This window comes from Vigna umbellata, chromosome 2 (genome assembly GCF_029865625.1).
Source record: "Vigna umbellata cultivar VRB3 chromosome 2, Vumbellata_1.0, whole genome shotgun sequence".
Classification (NCBI taxonomy): Eukaryota; Viridiplantae; Streptophyta; class Magnoliopsida; order Fabales; family Fabaceae; genus Vigna; species Vigna umbellata.
In genome coordinates, this window is record NC_142166.1 from 52,133,375 (window position 1) to 52,147,423 (window position 14,049).

At 32.4% G+C, this 14,049-nt stretch overlaps 1 protein-coding gene across 1 annotated transcript; it reads right to left on the bottom strand.

The window, feature by feature from the left end:
• Positions 1-258: 258 nt before the first annotated feature.
• Positions 259-5,444, bottom strand: LOC148204310 (phosphatidylinositol/phosphatidylcholine transfer protein SFH6-like). The gene is made up of 14 exons (XM_088107467.1): positions 4,938-5,444; positions 4,524-4,827; positions 4,109-4,208; positions 3,727-3,993; positions 3,561-3,638; positions 3,333-3,434; positions 3,190-3,239; positions 2,975-3,074; positions 2,775-2,873; positions 2,555-2,668; positions 2,035-2,167; positions 1,049-1,449; positions 683-757; positions 259-585 (listed from the first exon to the last, which is right to left on the bottom strand). The coding sequence occupies exons 1-14, from the start codon at positions 4,969-4,971 to the stop codon at positions 565-567; spliced, it is 1,878 nt and encodes a 625-aa protein (XP_087963593.1). The 5' UTR covers positions 4,972-5,444; the 3' UTR covers positions 259-564.
• Positions 5,445-14,049: the final 8,605 nt, after the last annotated feature.

The window sequence follows — 14,049 nt, forward strand, 5'->3', positions numbered from 1 at the left end:
ATTGAGAATAACAAAAGGTGTTTTATCAATGTAACCCTTTGGGTCTGCATCATTTTAAAATTTCATATACAGTTGTTTTTGGAAGTATGGTGTGCATTCACATAATCATCAAATGTACTTTCTCCCTTTCTCTTTAATTGGTACATTAATGTAAATCCTTAATCAATGTATTGACAACATTAGGTTAAAACGATGACTTCATTTGAACCATATAGCCAACGGCTACCTATCAAAAAAATCATTTCGGAGACACTAATGTAAGTTTGTATGCCAGTGTTTTAGCATTACTGAAAATACTCAGCCAAAGTATACCTCAAGAGATTGAAAAAAAAGAACAGAACTTTTCAACTAACAAAGGCAAACACAGATAAATGACTGCAACCACAAAAAAAAAGGCTCGTGTTTCACAAGCCAGCAAAGACAGTATTGTTGATATACACACTTTGAAAGAAACAATTCTCATTATACTGGAAATCAGCAGTCAGGGTTACATTTTGTTTAGGTTAACATTCCTTAAGAACAACCGTGACATCCTGTGCAGAATCTCTTTCCCAGTAACAAATCTCACCAGCAAAACTTCTTTTTCTGATTAAAACACAGACAATGAAGGAAAGAAACATATAAAAAATCAGATGTATGTCAAGGTTTTAACTTTATTCAAAAGATACAGTTGCCAACTTACCCGAAACCTGGCTTCTTCTTGTCTGTCGATGTAAGCAAGCAGCTCTTCTTGCCTCATTAATGCGTCATGAAGAGCCTGTGTAAAACTCATCAAATCCAAATGTTAGGGGCCCGGGTAAGCAATCAGTTAGACACTGTATTCTTCATACCTCTACCCTATATTATGTCATTTTGGAACAACAAACCTCAATTACATGCAGATGTTAATTTTTTCTATGCTGTAAATAGCATTTTTTAGTTTTAGATTAAAAAATATGAAAAAGGCATGGATATTCCTTAATGCTTTACACATGCACCCCATAAATACAGAGAGCATCGGCATGATATCATGATCTTCAAAAAGTAGAAAATAACGTAAGCATCCTACCTTTTTAGTAGCAATTAACTCAGCTTCCAAGGCATCCACACGGCATACAGCAGCATTCAACAACTCTTCTTTCTCATAAGGCATCTCAGATGGTTTAGATTGGAGCGTATCAACCTTCTCTTCAAGCTCACCCAACCTTTTCAGCATGGAGGGAAGGATATTTTCTTCTGTAGAAGGTGGATTTGAGGTCGTAGGACGAACTTCCATGTTTGTTGTATCAGTAGGTGGTTCTGAAGTACTCCTATCATCATTAGATGATAATGCAAAAATTTTCTTGGTCACAGGATATGAAACTTGACGTAAAAGAGTTAATACGGTCAAGAAGAAGACAGACAGTGCTACCCAAATACGAGCTTGAAGTCCCTCCGGAGTTTTCTGATTGACAGAAAGAGAAGATGCTCCTGTATTGAAATTCAATTAAGTTTCTGGAGAAAATTGCATCAAACAATTCAAATCCAAAAGGCAAGTTGCACTGATTAGCAACAAAGCTAAGACTCCTAGATACAGTTTCTAGGGATTGTTTAGATCCCTCTACGACTCTAACAGGCCCATCAAAAAGCTATTATTGACTATCAAGTTCAGACATATTCTCCGTATATGCCAAGGATCCAATAGTTGAATATCTCAGTGACGAGACCCCAAAATCTCTAGTATGAGCACAAATAGCAAGAAGAATGATACACTGAAAACTAAGCTTACCAGATAAATAATTTATAGTACACAGCTATACATATATAAACGCGGAATCCCAAATTCAAAGACAAGTTATTTGAGAGTTATAGTGACAGTCTAGACAAAGACAATCACCACAAATCTAAGATACAAATAATAAGCCAACACCAACCCAATACAAGGAGCATAAAGCCTATCAACATACCATGATTTTAGAAGCAATTGTGTATATGGATAAATATATAATAAGAAAAAATGAAAGACTTCGTCAAAAGTGTACATCAATAAATACCACATCATAAGAAGTCACTAACCTTTTAAGGTGTAAGACCTTTGTAGGGAGGTTTGCTTGTTCCAACCAGCATCAACAGGTATGTCTACCATTGGAACATATTCATCGTATCCAGACAAGTTACTGGCATAGCTTGTTTTTCCTACTATTTTAGCCTGACAAAGATCACAAATGCAAACAAATTTTATATTTAGGACAGAACACAGGGCAATCCTCTAAAAGATATTAGATACTTTGAATTTGGTATAGTTCTCGTCTCATTATACGAAATATATTTCAAGATTTATTTACTATTTCCCATAACAGTAAAAAAAAAACATCCAATCAAAACCACTTTTGATCGGATTAATTGAATCGAATGTGAATTTAAAACCAAAATGACAGGATGGTAAAATAAGAAATCCATGGGACTAGATCAATTACTTTCCTCCCAAAATTAATCCAATCCAATCCAATCCACAAACACTCCTAAATTAACAAGCCCGGAAACGATGCACATATCAAGACAATAGTAGCAACTTGTTTAATAAGTCAAAACTTACTTCCTCATGAACAGGGGTCAGCTTAAGGTGTGAATAACTCCTCATTGCTTTCGGAGAAGATATATCTTCGGCCTCTGATCCTGATTCAGCAGTGGATGTATCACTGCCTTTGACCTGTAAGGAAGAGGTGATAAAATTAAATATGACAAGTAATAAGATGAACATTGAAGAAAGGTATGATTACGATGCCATTGATTTGGTTCCGTTTAAAAATAAGTACCGTTGGGTATCCTGGCTTAGCATACACGATGACCTTTCTTTCATTGTTAAGAACTTTTACAACTTGTTTTGACCGCCATGCTCCACCATTGAGAACCATCTGTATAGAGTTCACATGTAATCAACTGTAAGCTTATCACAAGTAAAACTGACATAGTATACATATAACCTATAAAAAATTAAGCAAGAACAGCATATAACCTTGAATATTTCAGGGTTTTTCCAGGGCCCTTTATCAGATCTAAGGCAACCTCCTTGATCTGCACAGCTGCAGGTACCTCCCAGAAATTCTGGCAACTCACTTCATCATGTGCAAAATAATACAAAGTATTAATCAAAAAGGAAAAGAAAAATAAAAAAATATAAAATTGTATGCAGATTATAATAAACATATAAAAAATAGGGACATCGAGTACCTGGCATCTATTACTTCTAGCAATTTGCTTTGGTACTTATTTCCAAGAACCTAAGTAATGTTTTGAAAGAAATATCAAACTTTATAAGTCATAACATCATTAAACAGATCTCTACATAGCTGGAAAATGGTCATTTTACATACGTGAATCTTAGAAGTTGTTTTGGGATCGAGAAAAGATTTGACAGTGTTCCACAACAGCCTAAATCCAGGCCCAGCATTTATGATAAACATCTGGCAAAGGGTCTGTGTGTCATTAACAAAAGAATCATTAGTCACTGACCATAGTATATCTTTCAGATTGCCAATAACAGATGAAATCAGCATTCCAAAAGAAAGTATAATAATTACACAAGGAACAAGAAAACACACCTCAGGGTAATTGTCACCGTCAATTTTCTGCAATCGTGTAACGAGTTCCCGAGCAGACTTCGTAAAGTTCTTAAGTCCCTGTAATGTCAATTAAATAACAAACATGTTGTAAGTTCTAGGCCTTTGGTTAAAAGTCAACACAGAGGAATAATTAAAGGAAACATACCACTCCGTGAACATCTAAGATCGTTGTGCTAGAATCAATGTGCCTCTTGGCGGCAATAGTGCAAGCAGGAAACTTTACTGCAAAAGCTTTCTCAAACTCTTGCACATGGTACTTCACGTATCTATCCATAGTTGTAACTTGCATAAGTTTGTTTGGATCAACTTTTCCAAGTCTTTCAATATAAACAGGCCTTCCCTCCTTATCGATGCCATGATGACCATGTGGATAGTACTTCACAACTTCATCCAACTCTTCGAACACAAAATCCTGACAAAAGCCCGAAACAGTATGTAAGGCGATCGTTCAGCGTGATATTGTTTCGGCACCAAACACCTGCCAAAGCAGAAGCCATACACATGTGCCAAATTCCAACCACATTTACCTGCATAATTGTGTCCGCGCCAAACTCCTTCCTCCATTGTAGCATGTCACACCACATATGTTTTGCCTTGTCAATATCGAACTTCCTCGCTTTCAGAAATCTTCAAAACGACAATTACGAAAATTCAGGTACAAGTTCATTTGTCCAAAATTATACAAGAAACTCAACATCAAACTAGGGTTTCATTCTTTTTTTTTTTTTTCAAGAACACCAGTTCTATCTGTGATACTTTTTGCCATTGAAATTCTTGTGCTATAACGGTTTTAAAAACATTCCGCAACAACAATTTCATCCGCACAATCAAGGTTTTCGAACTCACTGCGGCCGCATAGCAACTGCAACTGCAGCCACATCAGCTGCAATTTTCCGCAAAGTCAAGGATGATGACAACCACAAATTAAAAACCCGGAATTACCTTAACATCGTATGGTAATCATCAAACGCTTCAGGGAGCAATTCGTCCATGATCAAGGATTGGCGAAATGCGTCGACAGCTTGAAGCTCCTCGAAATCACGAACGTCCTCAATCGACACGGAACTAACACGGCCATCGCTCTTTCTCCTGCTACTCTTCTTTCTAAGAGAGTGTTTGAATTTGGAGGACGCATTGAGCGCTTTCTTTTTGAGAGATCCAATTCTGGTCCTCCTCTCATCCTCGGAGTTCTCAAAGTCAGATCTCCTTTCCCTCTTCTCATCACTGCCCGAGAACCCCTCAAAGCCTGCCAAAACACACAATCAAACTCAAAACGAAACAAACACACAAAAAACCACACTATTCAACGTCACAGATTGGGGCAATTTTCTGGAAATTAACCAAAGAGAGACTCACAAGGCCTGGCAAAACGATCGAGGGGACCGGACATTGCGGTTGCGATGATCAATTGCGACAGAAACACATAAAGGATTGAGAAACCCTAGGAATCGTAGATAGGATTGAATTTGAAGGAGGTGGTACTTGTTTTGTGACTGATTCCGATCAAAGGTGAGAAATGCTTTTGCGAGTGAAGTAACACACGATTATGATAATAAAAAAAGAAATAAATAAATAGGAATAAATAAGAAGCGTTTGACGTCGGCGACAGCTAGAGAGAGGAGAAAGGTAAGGAGAGAAGGCGCGTGGGAGGTGTTATAGGAATAGGAGCTGGAGAAGGAAGGTGGCAGCATGTGGGTCCCACTTGGCTGAGTGGCGGAGCCACGTGGCGGTGGCGGATGTAAGAAGAATCAGAGAATGAGCCAATTGGAAAGCGCCAGTCTTCATTCCCTCAGGGGAGGCATTTCGTCAAACACTCAGCTTTACAAAACCCACCATATTCATCTGTCTTTCAATGTGTTCTAAAAGTTACGCATAATTTCACCTTCCATTCTTCTTCACATCTACTTATAATTTATTACATCTTATTTTTCTTTGTTAACTGTACCTAACTCTGTAACGTTATCCACCGTCAACTTGAACCAATTCATCTGAATCACACTACCTTCATAATTCAAAGATGTTTTTTGTGATACACCTGATAACTTTGACAAAAACGTTGTCATGATCATTTTCTAATTTAACTAACAAACGAATATTCGTCTGAAAAACCAAAAGTCAACGTGTCTTCATTTATTCTAATCTTACCTTAATTATCATAACCACGAGAAAAATTATATTATATTATACTATGTGAGATCGAATTAATCCTTCTCCCAATTCTGTCTAATTCATTGGCGTGGGTATTGGACGATAGGATAAACTCAATCTCACACGGTTTATAAGATAAAATTTATATCTATTTAAAAATTTATATCTATTTATATATTTTAAATTGTTCTTGTTTTTAAACATAATAGAATTTTAAATCGAATTTAATTTCACATAACGGACTAGTAAAGTGATATTTATATTCATTTATATACTTTAAATTCGTTTTATCTTTAAACTTTCAACAATATTAAAAATAATTAATCTATCGCAATATTTAAAATTTATATTTATAAATTTTAGAAAGACTTTAAACGTAATATCAAATTAACTAAATGGTTATACAATACATTTGTTTTTATCCTTAAAGTTTTTATAATTGTATTTACAAAGAAATTTTACATTAAACTCTATAAATGTCTAACAAGAAAAACTCAATGGAAGCCACACTTTTTTTCTAGGATAATAATGTTTTGACAATATTTTAATATCATTTACGTGTTATTCTTTGATTGGTCCATGTTGATATTTATGATTATTATTATTGATGGTGAAGTAATTTTAGACCAATCACATATACGTAAATAATGTTAAAATGGTGTCAGAAAAATGTTGTCAAAATATTATTATTTTTTTATATTGGCTTCGCTTTTTCTCTTAAAAAAAATTAAGTAAATAAAGATCTGCCTAAATCGTAAATTGCATTTATTGTACTTCAACTTTCTTGTCTTAATCAAATTGACTTGGATACCAAAATATAAGTCGTCTTGATTTTGATTTTGATGCAAACTACAAACAACTTGACTTAAGGAAAACTTCTAAACCAAATAATTAACACGCAAACAAAATTTGCTTCTATCTATAAACAACTTGGCTCACTGCGCTTCTCACGCATCAATCATACTCAATATTAAATCAAAGTCCTATTATACTTTTATATATAATATATTTAATAATTTATCAAGATATTTATTCTATACATAATTTTAGGTCAAATTATTTTCTTTCAACAATTTTTTCGGTATAATTAATTAAAAGTTTATTAAAAAAATGTGTTGTCAATATTTTGTATAGTGTCACATTTAAATATACATAATTCATTTCATCATCTTCACAAAGATACTAATATTTTTTACCTCTTCACTGTGAAAAAGGTTAAACTGAATAAATAATATTTTTTTTAACATTTTAACATTCTACCCATGAAGAGGTACACAAATTCAAGGTGGTTTGGCTTTACGTGTGACTCGAGAGGTCCTGTGACCCAATCAGTTAAAAAAAAATATTATTAAGTAATATATTCCTCTGAAACACGTTATCATCGTAATTATAATTTATAAACAAATATTATTAAGTAATATATTATTAAGTAACAAATATTACACATAGAAATAACATTAATAACTTAATCTAAAGCAACACGTATTACTAAACAAATGATTTTACATAAATCAAATACATAATCCATCAAACTATACAATATTTCATTTTATAAAATTCAATTATCGGAGTTGTCAATTTATCTTCAGAATAGTAAAAAGTTAGTTCTTACTTTGATTTGTATACCCTCAGCAATTTAAATATCCATAAAAGATATACAAATCTCATCTTGTTTTTTTTTCAGATGTGATTCAAAAATCAAACACAAAACTATGAATTTAAACTATTCGAAATTCATTTATTCAACTCAGTCATCACATACAAACTGAAATCATGCATGCCTGCAACAATAAAAACAAGAAACCAAAAATTAAAAAGATAAAAACTTACTCAAAACTAATATTTAATGAAATTAAATTATCCTAAAGTTGTCGTCTTCTAATACCCGTGCTTAAATTCCATAAAAAAAGTTTAAGAGTTTATGTTTTAGAAAGATGAAATGTTTTGGATATATAAAGATATGAATTTCTTAATGTTATACATAACTTTTATAATTATTTAAATCGGCGTATTTTTTTTTATAATTCTTAATATTTGTTATACAAAATAATAAGGGAAAGAAGAGTTAAAAAGTTCCCAAAGTTCTTTCTTCTTCTTTTAAGTTCCTTTTTAAAACATTTTTATTGAAAGGTAGTTAAAAAGTTATTGGTAAGAAAATATATCTTGTTGAAGATGATATTATAATTGCTTAAAATTTAGACAAAGGTTTCAATCCCAACCTAAGTTTGTTATTTGAGGAAAAAGGCTAACATCGTAGGTATTAAAAAAACAACTAAGAAAAAAAAATGTTGGGCTTCTTTTAACACAATACATGCAAATGGGTTTCTCGAAGTCATTTTTTACTTGGGCTCTCCAAACCACCACGTCCTTCTTCATGCACCTTCCCAATTTATTTATTTTCCACAAATGTTCTTAATTTTTTTTTTTTACGTTTATCTTTAATTTTTTATATTTTTAATTAAAAACCCTATTTCTTGATTCTTATTTTCCAACGCACAGCACACCCCCTCCCCTCCCTCTCTTCTCCTTCTCTTTCCTCGATTCCGTCACCCACCACCCCCTCCCCTCTTCTCCTTCTCTTTCTCATTTCCATCACCCACCCTCACATCCATCCTCCCCCTCTTCTCTTTCTCTTTCAGCAAAAAATTATTAAAAAGGGAAAATAATGTGGAATTTGAAACAGAGAAAAAGATAGAGATACAACATGATTTTGTTCCTTAACGAAATTCTTAAACCAGCATTTCACATTACCATCTTCATCCAATGATCATTACTGAAGAAAGACACAAGAAAAATAATGAACTTGAGAAGTAATAGATTGAAAATATTAGAAAACAAACATTAAAATCTACCTTGGCAAGTTGCAACCTTTGGGCTGCCACCTCCACTTTGTGTAATACAAATCACGTCTTCCATTCTCCGAACATTGAAAACCTTCGTCCAAAAAGCTGTAATATTTTGAACGATACAAAGGGTAGTTCTCATCCCAAACCCATTCTCCATCAAACAAATCACACCCTCACCTCCAAGAAACTCAACTCTATGTTCCCCAATTTTTATCCACAACCAATAAAAACTGTGATTGTTCCAAAACCGATGTAGAAATCCTTAAAGCCAAAATGGATGTGAAAGAAATGTGTGTGCTGTGAGAACCTGAAAATTAGAAATTAGAAAGCTAATAGGTGTATTATGTTAATGAAACCATATTTTTCTTTAATCACCAGTATAAATAACTTTCAGAACACTCTGGTTCATTAGCTCAATCCTTCTATCTCTCTCTAAAACTCAGATCTTCAAAGTTCTCTGCCTTCTCTCTTCCATTTCTCTTCACTTAGCCACTGGATCTCCGATCAGGTGGCGCCCAAACATCCGCAACGTAGAGGGCTTCACAACTGACTGATTCATTTCGGGTCCTAGGCTGGTAAGTCCTTACATGCAGTTCTCTGTTGTTCTTAAACTGGGACATGCATTCTTGTTGGTTGCACGTGTCTTGTGCTTTCCCCTTTTTCCTTTTTTACTCAATCCTAGCTCTATGAGTTGTTTCCATCACCGTTTTGGTGGTTGTAGGGCACTGTTTAGGTTCTTCACCGAGTAGGGTACTATGGAAGCGGTGTGGTGAGCTGGGTTGTTCAACTCCAAGGTAAGGGGAGCTATGTCTTTCTTAAAATTTATTTTTTTATGAAATGTGTAGATGTGCTGAACTTTGTGTGAACATGCTGTTTGGGTTGAACTTATGTTTTAAAGAGATTTTCTGTATGAATTGAACTGCATGCTGGAAATTGTAACTGTGGATTTGGTTGGGCTGAAGTGATATTTGAAATCTGATATGTTTGAGCTATGGGTTTTGTTAAATGAGGGTTCAGATGGAAAGTGAGGGAGTATACACTGTGTTGAGTGAACTATTAGGGTTTTAGGCCACTTTGAGAGAAAGTGAGATAGTGATTTTGAGCATTGGAGGTCTTGAGTGCAATTGGACTGTTTGGGTAGCTCAGATAGGTCAATTTTGACTTGTTAGGAACATCAAACTGGTCTAAAACGAGTTACAAGTGGTAAAATTGAATTTGGGTCACTAAGTTGTTGATTTTGGTGTTCTAGAGTAGAAATTGAGTCTAAATCACTTTAGAATTGTAGTAGAAACGTTTATAATCATCTAGACAAGTTTAATTAGGTGTAAGACATGAAGAGGTGTTAGAAATTTGAGAAAAAGCCTAGAAATGGTAAGGGTTTGTGTGAGTGCATAATTTTGCAGATGACTGGAGGGTGCTGCTCTCTGTTTGGTGATTCGCATAGCGAATCTGGACGCTGTGCGAAAGGTGGTTACCTGGGAAAATGCTAGTTTAATTCGAATAGCGAATTTGGTACGCAATACGAGGGTTTGGGGTCTCATAATATGTAGCAAAATTTTCAGTTTAGCTAAGCGCACATACTTGGTGCGTTGAGCGAATGGACTTTAACTGAGCGCACAGGCTTGGTGCGTTGAGCAAATGTGAGTGAGTACAATCCACTATTTCTGTTATTCGCACAGCGAGTTTGGTGCGCTGAGCGACTTGCCCAGAACCTGTTTTTATTCTTTTTATTCATGTTTTCTGATAACCTTGAATTATGTTTTGATTATTAGAATGGTGTAGAAGTATATATGATAGTGTATGATCAGTGAGGTTATATGTTTGCATTCAATGTGATAGTATTATGGTATTTGGTTGTTCATGTCTTGAGTTAAGTTTCAAAGTGACAATATGATTGATGGACGTAATTCCCTGGATCTCAAAGGAAGGTTACATGGTGGTGCCCTATGTTATTGGACGTAATTCCATGATCCTCAAGGAGGGGATCCATGGTGGTGCCCTTAGTATGTTTAGAATGAATGCAGGAGCTCGGTCTTGGGGATTATCCTGAAACTACAATGGTCAATCATTCTCAAGTAGAGAGGATTGAACCATGTCATGAGTAGTAGCAGGAGGTCCTAGTTTTGGGTGCTTTCAGTATGACCCAAGGTGAGTGATAACAGACTAACCTCGTGAGTGTGGTAGGGTAAAACGCATTGACAATGGCTTTGCAAAGCAGTAGAGGCCACCACGAGTGCATAACCCGCCATAGCTCGACAATCATTCTAAGTCCGGACGAGTCAAGTTTACAAGTGTAACAAGTTGTATTAAGTGACTATGTATATGTGAATTAAATTGCATGTTGTGTGTGACTGTTATAACATGATTTTTGTATATCTAGCTGACCCTTCTGCTTGTTTTGTGTCTGCTTGTGTGTGTTGTGTCCTTTTTGCAATGATCTTCCATTTGGATGTGAGCAGAGGTAGGTGAAGTGCCTCTCGAGCAGGCTTTGGAGGAAGATGACGCCGCTGCTTAGCCTAGATAGTATTCATAGGTGTTTCGTGTATTTTGAAATACTCTTATGTGTTTAAAGTTTTAAATTATAGCCATTTTGAGATAACTGTAATTCTAACTGTTCAATTATATTAAAATGTGGACTACTGTATTATATAGTTTTATATAATATGGGACGTTACATGTGCTGTGAAAGAAATGAAATAAAGAACCCTTAAGACCAAAACAGATGTGAAAATTCGTTCGACTTTCAAGGTACATGAATATCTGTTGACGAATTTCATTTATTTTTTTAATGTTTTAATTACGGTAATTTAATTTTTACTCAAAGACAATCATGGAATGAGATGGTATAAAATGAAATTTGTGTTTGTGCAGGGATCAACGTTCCTCAGATTAGGTGTGCCTGCATGATCTTTCTTTCTGCACCTCCACACATTTCATTTTGTACTCCAGAGACGTGTGAAAATACTCATTTACTCTTATCTTCTTTTATTTATTCATTCTTCATTCAGTCATCACTCCTATTTCCCATATCTTTTTTCTAGGCCTTTTTTCACCCTCATCATCTTTTATTTTTATTACAAATATATTTTGAATTGTATATTTTAAAATGCATAATTTATCATACAAAATTTATATTTTTGAATTGTGAATTTTAAGACATTTATGTATTATGTGCTTACAAGCATTTCAATTTAAAACTTATATTATAGTGTATTTTCATTTTAAAACTTATAAGTTTTAAATTATTATTAATTTATTTTTTCTTTTGTGTCGATTATAATTTATCCATTACAATGATAATATGTTATACTTAAGCATATGATCGTGCATGTAGAAATTCATAATAATAAGATAACTCTGATACAAATAGATAGAGACGAATAATTACTATGGTAGTATCATTAATTTATTTTTGTTTTTTGACAAATAATTACTATGTACGTCTTTTCTTGTATCAATGCATAATTAATAATTCATCATTTAGGACAAATGTCAATGAGCAATGATGCTAAATGAGAAGGAGTAAATTGAAATAAATAATAATAATAAATTTTGTATATTATATAAATCATTTAAAAAACTTATCAGTGACAATTTTATTAGAATGAAAGGATATAATTTGATTATGTTATTAATATGTATCTAACGTTTAATTTGTTAGATGTTCTGAACAAAAAAAATAAATTAATCATGAATGACAAAAAAATAAAATAAAAATTTGAAAGGATATTCAATTTTTGAAATTTTAATTTAATTTAATTTCCTAAAACCTGGTTGTGAAATAAAAATCACTTGCAATTTATATTATTTAAAATTACCCAACCTGTCTCACCTCTTGGGCCCTGCCCAAAAGTAGAAATCATACCCAATGCACACTAATACTATACACCCCTACACATCTATTATAATATTTCATTTCTAATCATACAATAAAACGATTGTTATAAAAAGAGCAAAATTTTAATATATACTTCACAAAGTACAATATATCATTACTGGTTATGGTGACTCGGTCTACTCTGAAATAAAAAGAAAAAAGAAAAATCCTTTTTTAATCATCTATAATTTTCAAATAAAATACTACAGTTAAAATTGCGAGCAAGAAAAGGCCTATATTTTTCTGTGAGAAAAACCAGTGATACGATGAATGAGAGAAGGAGATATAAATAATAATAATAAATATATTTATTTTATTTATTCTTTTGTAATAAAATTGATTTTTATTTCATGTTTATTTGTATTTGTGTTTTTCTATTGTTTTTTTTTTGTTATTTGTTATATATGATTGTAATAGGTTAAAGAGAGCATGTAAACGGAGTTAGTTTATCAGGTTTAGTTTGACTTGCTTTTACTAAAATATTGTTACATTAGACAGAAATATAAATTATAGTGAGTCGCGGAACTATTAATAAAATAAAATATCAATTTTTTTGTTAACTTTTAAATTATCAAAACAAGATTCAAAGTTCTTTTTTTTTTTATATTTTAAAATCCTTTTTAATCTATTTATCTTCTTTCAATAATATCTTATATATAAATAAGTAATTGATACATTACTTTTTTTATTGAAAAAAATGCAAAAGTTATTTTAATTTAAAAAATATAAATATTTCTTAATTTTCTTCTTGAACTTTTAAAAGATTATTACTTTGAAACGGAATAAGTAATTAACGTTGTCATATTTGTAAATTAAAAATCCGTAAAAACTCGAACTGAGTAACATAAGCAATTCAAAAGCTTATGCCACGAGTTTATATATATAGTTGAAAATTAAATATGAATTTCCTGTTACATCGATTAAAATATTAACATATCATTAAAAAAAAACAGGATATATAATTTTTTTTATTAAATTTAAAAAAACAAAAGACAAAAATAATTAAATATTATTGTATGCATTAAAACTTATATCTATATATTATTTTTTATTTAACTTAACCATTTGCATATATTTAAATATTAAAAACTTATAAAACAACATTACATTTTTTGTTTCTAATGTCATAGCATATAGCATAGTTTTTGCGTTATTACAACTTTATAAAATATAGTTCATAGTTTTATTATGGTCAAACTATAATTGAATCCTAAAATCAGTATTTAAGTAGTTCAGTGAGAAGGTAGAGTATTAAAATAGTTCCTACTTACTCATGCAATAAAAAAAGCACTGGAAGAAGATCACCATTTAATTCTTTGTTTTTTTCTGAGTGAGAGTCAGATCTTCTAGAAGCCCAATTTAATAAAAAGTTTGAAATGTTTTCAAGAAAAATAAAAAGTTTTTAATAGGTTTCTTTTAAAAAAATTGACTTAATATATCATAAGACAAAAATAAAAAATTTAAAAATTATATAAGGGATTAGTTAACATGAATAACAATGATATGCTTTTCTTAACACAGTAATTTAGGTTTTGAATTCTTTTTTTAATTAAAACGGGAAAGAAATACTCAGCACGTGTCATGTGTGCTTTGATGA

Excerpts from the sequence above, each read along its gene's own strand:
- LOC148204310 (XM_088107467.1), bottom strand. The coding sequence starts at position 4,971 with ATGTCCGGTCCCCTCGATCGTTTTGCCAGGCCTT. Across the intron at positions 3,994-4,108 it reads GCGCGGACACAATTATGCAG|GATTTTGTGTTCGAAGAGTT; the intron begins GTAAATGTGGTT and ends GGCTTTTGTCAG. Across the intron at positions 1,450-2,034 it reads AAGGTCTTACACCTTAAAAG|GAGCATCTTCTCTTTCTGTC; the intron begins GTTAGTGACTTC and ends ATTTCAATACAG.